The sequence below is a fragment of the Notolepis coatsorum genome (genome assembly GCF_963971535.1).
Source record: "Notolepis coatsorum genome assembly, chromosome: 4".
In the NCBI taxonomy this organism is placed as follows: Eukaryota; Metazoa; Chordata; class Actinopteri; order Aulopiformes; family Paralepididae; genus Notolepis; species Notolepis coatsorum.
Genome location: NC_140168.1, coordinates 51,217,568 through 51,225,352, shown reverse-complemented (window position 1 = coordinate 51,225,352; position 7,785 = coordinate 51,217,568). Strand labels below are relative to the sequence as shown.

Genomic DNA, 7,785 nt, shown 5'->3' with positions numbered 1-7,785 from the left:
TCTTTTAATGGTAAAATGTTCGCGCTCGCTAAGCGTCTGCGCTTGGAGACGGTCGCGTTCACCCTGAAGTCGGTCGCGTTCGGTAGAGGCTGTCAGGCGGACGAGGAACGCCTGTTGTAGCATCCTCGCCGCTTCTCTGGGGGAAGGCGGTTGTGGAGGTGAGCCGCTCCTGCGTGAGCCGCTCCTGGGGGTACTCGTTGGGGAGTCCTGGAGCTCTAGTTCCTCGGCGCTCTCCTCCTCTTCTTCCGTGCAGAGTTCTCTCTCTGTAGGGTTGTCTTCCTCCCGGGGCTGGTCGGGGACTACTTCTTGGGTAGTGGCGGGGGGTAAAGGCATGTCAATTCCCTCCTGGTCCCCACCGTGAGCTTGGTCAGTTACATTAGGACCTACTAGGGCCTCTGTGGTCGGGGAAACCTGGTCGTTAAGGTCAGACATAATTTTACTTTCTACTTCTACCGCGTTTACTGTTTGTCGAAGGCTAGGTAGTTGACTGACAGTGTAAGCCTCTAAGTACTGAGGTGTCTGTCGTCTGCGCCGCGGGCGTTCTAGGTTAGGAGGATCGTTTCGTGGAGTGTTCATCATAGGCCATTTCGATATTAATAACACTATATTAATATTACACTAGTTACCCTCCGGCTCGAAGGACCAATTGTAACTGAGGGGTACAATTCCCTGACTGTATTGTTAGATATGATATTTAATACCACTACCTCATGTACTTTAACTTCTGGCCACCCAGTACAAGATATAAGTATGATGAACACTTTCCCACCTGATGAAACGAATCCACACAAATGTACCAAATCGAAGGTTTAATACAGCAAAAGGTGTATACAACGATCACTTAATTACATTTATGATTTGAAATATGAAATATGCACTTTTATGGCAAATGAGTATTCGTAGGTAAATCAACATTGAATGTCCAATCTCTGGTTGCGCAGGGAGTAAGTATACAACCTGGAATATTTAGGAAACGATAGCGATGGTACTTAAATGATTATAGCTGGATACACTAAGGGGGGGGGGGGGTCCCGCTGGTTGTAAGACAGTAGGAGGGGGGGGTTAGAGAAGCCGCTGGCGGTATCCCATCTGGCCGACGGTGTCTTGGGAGAATCCAAAGTCTTGGACACGGTGCCCACAGAACCTCGGGCCGCAGACGAATACAGCTGGACCCTCTGTGGACGGTATCTGCCGGTCCACAACGGAGAGACGTGAGGCGACCTCACGTGTAGAGCGCCGTCTCACCTGGAGTCCTCTCCGGGGGGTAATTCCAACACTCCGCAGTGTTGGCCTTTATCCATGGAATAATCAAAGCACACAAAGCATAATCCAAGCCATGGAAGGCTCGCCGTCGTCCGGGTAGAGTAATCCAATATACAGGTCCAGTCGCTCTTGGCCCGGAGCTCCTCGGATGCAATCACCACTAGGGGTCTGACCAGCCTGGTTAAGCGTCCAGATAACGTCAGGAACGATGGGGGGTACTGATAACTTTAGAACTCTAACCGAACGATGCACCATACATAAATAGACTATTATTAGCTTAATAGAATACGTCCAACTCGACGGTATAGTGCCAAACTATGACTATTCAACTCTTAATCTACACGATATCTCAATGCCTATTCTGGGCCAAGTAGGCCTTACTACACCGCACGTGCGTCGTGGGGAGGCTTTGCGTCTGTCACTCTGTTGGAGGGTAAAGAACTGGACTAAAAAAAGTTCTACTTTACTTGCGCCATATATATATGCGCTATGAACAAATAGTACCATTCGTATTTCGCCCGACATATTACTGCGCGGAACCGGGGGTTGCCACGACATGTTAGGCGGCACGATTGAACTTGGACCTAGGGGTATGGCAACCTGGCGCCAGGTTCTCGTCCAATGGTAGAATGAAACTATTATGGGCTGTTTAGTAGAAACGGGGATATTCAATGCATATTGTACAAGGAATATACAGGGGATATCAAACGATATACAAATACAATTAAATATATATATATAAATAAATATATATATTCGGTTTAATCTGATCCTTCACAACATGTATTATTGCACAAATGTCGCATTCTCATCCTATTGGATTCTTATTATTGTATTATTATTATTATTTATTATTATTATCTTATTATTGCACCATTGCCAAACTCAAAGCCCTTCTCTCCCCTGCAGACCTTCAGAGAGTCATCCACGCCTTCATTTCATCTAGATTAGACTACTGCAACTCCCTCTATATAGGCATTAACCAGTCTTCCCTGTCCCGCTTACAACTGGTACAAAACGCTGCTGCCAGACTGTTGACCGGAACCCGCAAGAGAGACCACATCACCCCTGTCCTTGCCTCCCTTCATTGGCTCCCAGTACGCTACAGGATAGATTTTAAGGTTCTCCTATTTGTTTTTAAAGCCCTTAATGGTCACCCCCCCCTCCTACATCTCAGACCTCCTATCCCCCTATTCCAACACCAGGTCCCTCAGGTCAGCCGATCAGAGGCTCCTGACAGTCCGGAGGTCTAACCTCAAGCTCAGGGGGGGCCGTGCCTTTGCTATCGCAGCCCCTGAACTGTGGAACAGCATCCCCACCTTCATTAGGCTCGCCCCCTCGATAGATGCCTTCAAATCGAGGCTCAAAACCCACTTCTACCTACTAGCCTTTCCCGTTCACTGACTCATGCCCTGTCTTCCTGTGTTTGCATGTGTGCCCTCCCATAAAACGGAGTGTGATTGTTGTCATGTATCTATGTGTATCTACCCTCTGTACAGCACTTTAGTTGACATGTGTCATGTGAAATGTGCTATATAAATAAATCTGATTGATTGATTGATTATGCACAATCGTTGCGGGCAAGACCCCCCGCATTTCACTGTATACTTACTTGTATGCCGTGACAAATAAAACTCTTGACTTGACTTGACTTGACTTGACTTGACTTGAACTCAAACAAAGAAATGCCACCCAAAAATAAGAAAGTGAAGGAAGATAAATGCAAGAAGCCCACTGCATCGCTCAACAGTGGCGCTAGCATTAGCGTGAAACCACAAGGAGCTAACTCTCTAGCTTAGCTAACACTAAGGCTAGCAGTGAAACCCTGCCGGCATGGTTTCTTGGGGAACTGGAAAAAGTATTCAACAGAATACAAGCCATGATGGAACTCAAGTTGAACTCTAAATGTCTTGTGGAAAGACTTATCAGTGACAACTGGGCACTATGGCACCGTGTTAGGGAAATTGAAGAAGTGCATGCTAGCTATGGTGCTAGCCTCAACTCCCTACACCAAGACCTCAGCGACCATACAAAAATACAGAGGAAGAAGTCAGCGGTCTGAAAGAAAAGCTTGGCGATTTGGAAAACAGAGAGAGAAGACGGAACCTAAGACTGGTAGGCTTCCCGGAAGGTGTGGAGGATAAAAAACGCTATCGCTTTCCTACAAGTATGGCTCCCGAAAATACTAGACCTAGACACCGGGCAATCCATTGAGATCAAACGGGCTTACGTACACCTCAACGCTGAAGGCAGCCTCCCCCGAGCCATAGTGATCCACCTGTGAAATCTCTTCGTACAGAGAAAATAATGTTCAATCTTAAAAAAAGAACACATCTCTTTGATAAATGCTGTTCTGGATTTAGGCAATACATAGGACAGATTACATAGCAGGTTGACAATGTATGTTATTAATGTATTTAAAAAAAAAAATTATGGGTTGACTGGGCCTCATGCATGACCTGCAGTGTGCCCGTTCAAACGTGATCATAAATGTACGGCCTTCCCAAAGATCCGGGCAGAAGCTATGGTTGAAACCGTCCGGATATTTATGTCATATTGCTTCTTCTGAAACCACTACTTAATATTTGTCTACCCATATTTATTTGTCTATCTGTCTTGGAAAGGTGCTATGTATAGGTAATGTACAAAGAAAACATAACGTTTGTGCCATGGCGGTGCAGCGGAGACCTCACACGGAGTGTTTGTAATTTTCTTCCAGTATGGCCGCTGGTATTGTTGCACCGGTACTCCGTCGGAGGCCTCTACCCGCATTAGTCCATTTGAAAGTAATTTCAAGTTGATGTATTGTAGATCTTCACACAGGGTAAGGAGATGAATGATGAATGAATGAAATGAAAATGTAAAAGTAACTATTTGCTCTCTGATGAGAAAGGATGTACCGTTAAGATATTTATTTGTTTGGGATAGATGTATGGGTATCTGCTCAGACAGGTGTAGCTGGGCTTTTTAGGTATTCAAGGTGTGTAAAACTGGAATTTGTTGAGGTCCTAGTCTGGGGGTGGGGTCTGGTCTTGAGGGCTTGGGGGGGGGGGGGGGGGGGGGTTTGAATTAGATGACTTCGGCTGCAATTCTTACTAGAGGGGAGGGGGTTGTTTATTTGTATTTGTTTATTTGTAATACTTATTGGAGCTTTTGGGGGAAGGGGAATGGGAGGGGGGGCATTTTGCAGCATTTTCTGACTTGATGTTGTCTGATTGCTATGTATACTGATGCGGAAAAAAAGAAAAATACCAATAAACATATTGTTAAAAAATCATCTATACACTTTTGGGGTTTCCAACATAAAGTTAGTTTACTGCCCTTGAAATTATGCTTCAACTGGATGTACCAGCTCTCAAGAGCCATCTGCTATTAGAGTGTACTGTAGTACTACATAATGCTGAAGCTGCCTCTCATTCCTATTTCACTGTACAGTGCAAACATCAAGGTTTTCAACCACATTTGTAAAATAGGCCTATTGTGACTTTTAAACTGCACATTGAAGAAGCCGGTGGGAATGGATATCTGATGCCAATTACCAAGGCTATGACAATCAAGCACAGATCGAAAACATTTAATAAAATAATATAAATATTATATTGATTTGGATTTTCTAGGACTATTTTCTGAAAGTTTTGCAAAAATGCAACATGAGCCTCAGTCATACCAAACTTTAAATTGTTCTTAGAATTATTTGAACACCATCATTTAAATGTACTGTATGAAATTAATGTATGTCTTTGAAAAAGTAAAACATGTACCACTAGCTTAAGACTTCTATTAATTGGTGCTAAGCTAGCTTGCAGCCGGATACCTTTCTACTGAACACAGAGAAGAAATTGGTATCTTCTTGTCTGACTCTGCAGAAGATGGTAATCACATATCCTATAATGTTGGTGTGTTCCTTTAAGTTTAAGCTCATTCCAATGTGACACAATATTTTCTGTCCCTGTAAGCTTTTCATGTTGGCTATTTGACGAAAATACATTCTAAACCGTCACCTATATTTCAATGAATACAACTTTTCTAAAGATTTGATGCTGATATTTCATTTATTGAGGTTTCAGGTGAATATATATAGTTAGATAGATATATTAGTAGATATATTAGTTAGAATATACATTATCAGTGCAAAATCTGTACACATTTCCCTTTATGACAGATAAACAAGTGTCAAGACATTTATTCAGCTGTTGTTGAACATTAAAATAATTACATTATCTTCTATTCTATTCTATGTATATTCTGTGACATTTCTTCAGCCATGGTCAGACAGTAAAATCATCTTCTCTTCTCTTCTCTTCTCTTCTCTTCTCTTCTCTTCTCTTCTCTTCTCTTCTCTTCTCTTCTCTTCTCTTCTCTTCTCTTCTCTTCTCAGTTTGGGGCCAATGTAGTGGAGTTGTTATTCATGGGAGGGGTGGTAGAGGTAGAGGAGGAGTCCATCTGCCCCCAGTGAGTACCCAGGGAGGTGATTCCATGGGTATTGACGTGCCCACTGAGCAGTAGCAGTTCACTGTCAGGGTAGCTGGCAGAGTGGAAGAAGGCCAAGCCGCTGGGCTGACCGGCAGTCAGAGAACGCCCTCTGGTGGTGCTGAAACATATCTGGTATATATAGTTTCTGGGGTCATATTTGCCCGATACCTGTGTGAAGGAAAGGAAATAAAAGGTTGAATAATGTCATGTTTTTATGTTATTATCATGTTGTTATATAATATTGCAGCATCATAATAATAACCAAAGCTCTGTTGAGTCTCCTCACCTGGATTAATGCCTCTCCTTCAAACAAGGTCATCTCCACCATGTTGCTGGCATTACGGCCCACCCTGGGGGTCCAGATGTAGTCATAGCTCAACTGGAACCTGCCAGAAATCATCATCATGTTTACAAAACTGATCATCAGATGTAGGCCTATTCCTTTAGCAATAACACTTCTTTACTTATGTGTGAGCTAATGTGTTTCCCAAAAGGACACTATGCCAAAGCGGTTGTTATTACATAGAAGTAAGTCTATACAATACACACAATGAACCTTGTATTCATAGGTATTACCGTCACACAATGCATTCTGTTGTTCTGAAAATAGGATGTTCACACTCTATAGACTGGATGTGAACTAATGTCCATTGGATGTCAAATGGTCCAGACCGATCTTACCCAGCGATGTAGCTGCTTCGAAGTTCCCACACTCTGACGGCGGTGATGCGTCCTAGCCCAGAGGTAGCGTAGGCTGAGCCCGTCCCACTGCCCACGGTGTGGTAGGAATAGTGGTGTTCTGATGGATCTGGAGCCATAATAATAAAAGTCAAACAAAGCAAATCATGCAGAACCCTTAACTTGGTGTTTTAGTCAGTGATGTAAAGATGTGATGTAAGATGTGGCTACTAAGCCTGTTCAAAACGTCAAGTCAGAAGTAATTAAAATCAAGTATTAAAAATAAATGTTGAATGTGATATAATAATGGTGACACTTACACTGAGCCAGAGCACTGGTGCACAGGAGACACAGAGCAAGGAAGTACATCATATCTGTAATACAAACCATCAACGGAAATGTTACCAAGATACAATAAAATTAAATATATTTTAAAAAGTTACCAAAAGGTTACTAATGTGTATGTTAATTATTATCACCCATTATCTGGATGTGTATGATACTAAAGGCACTCACTGACTGCAGAGTGAAGCTGGAACTGCTGTGTTTCTTCGGTGGAGGTTTGCTGATGGTGTGATGGTTCAGACCGGTGTTCCTCTTGCTTTTAAACTGTCGTAGAGCTTGCTCTCCTCTAGCTCACAAAACACGACTCTATAATGGCAGGCGAGTGACGTCAGATTGTGCTATTGTTCTTTTCTGGTTTCAACACCCTTCTTTGTGGTGAAGGTGAACCCATGTGGAATTATGAAACATTTACTTCCTCGTGATTCAGGGACCTTTGACCCTTTCAGCAACATTCTGGTCCATCTGGGGGTGATTCTCATTCAGTTATGATGATTTTTGCAACGTGGAAATACACAGCAAAGATGCATTGTCATTGAATTGTCTTATGGCTTCACATGCAGGCTAAGGGGGATCCATGATCTGAAATTTTGTATTGAACCCTCAGATGAATGAAATAACAGGCAGTTATACTGTAAGTGAATATTATCTTCCAGTGAATTGACAGGCAGGATTAACAAAAGCTATAAATTGAGTCTGAACGACACTTCTTAGCCTTTGATAACCATTAATATAAGTAAAATAAGCAATCCTGGAATTCAGGCTTATTATGACATATACATGTCTGTCATATACAGCATGGCCAGTATTGAGAGGTTAGCTCATGTAGTTCAAAGTTTAACTACATTCTGCAGTAGTTGAATGGTATAGTTTATCTGCATTCAAATCTCAGTATAACTTTTTCAGTAGTAATCTTTGGGTCATGTAGTTTATGTAGATAATTACACACTTAGATTTATTATGGTGATACGTACCCATCATTCTACTCTATCAAAAGGTTTGCTGGCCCTCACTCTCTCTCTCTGTGAT

General features: G+C 42.7%; 1 protein-coding gene across 1 annotated transcript; it reads right to left on the bottom strand.

Annotated features, from left to right (window-relative positions):
- Positions 1 to 5,336: 5,336 nt before the first annotated feature.
- LOC311226979 (zymogen granule membrane protein 16-like) lies at positions 5,337 to 7,018 on the bottom strand. The gene is made up of 5 exons (XM_084312453.1): positions 6,931 to 7,018; positions 6,735 to 6,788; positions 6,418 to 6,544; positions 6,023 to 6,122; positions 5,337 to 5,904 (listed from the first exon to the last, which is right to left on the bottom strand). Exons 2-5 carry the CDS (start codon positions 6,784 to 6,786, stop codon positions 5,638 to 5,640), a joined length of 546 nt encoding a protein of 181 aa, XP_084168579.1. The 5' UTR covers positions 6,787 to 6,788; positions 6,931 to 7,018; the 3' UTR covers positions 5,337 to 5,637.
- Positions 7,019 to 7,785: the final 767 nt, after the last annotated feature.

Bases quoted from the DNA above. Each gene is read 5' to 3' on its own strand.
- LOC311226979 (XM_084312453.1), bottom strand. From the start codon at position 6,786: ATGATGTACTTCCTTGCTCTGTGTCTCCTGTGCACCAGTGCTCTGGCT. The intron at 6,545-6,734 runs GTAAGTGTCACC...TTATGGCTCCAG, and splicing joins CACCAGTGCTCTGGCTCAGT to ATCCATCAGAACACCACTAT. The intron at 6,123-6,417 runs GTAAGATCGGTC...GATTTCTGGCAG, and splicing joins CGAAGCAGCTACATCGCTGG to GTTCCAGTTGAGCTATGACT.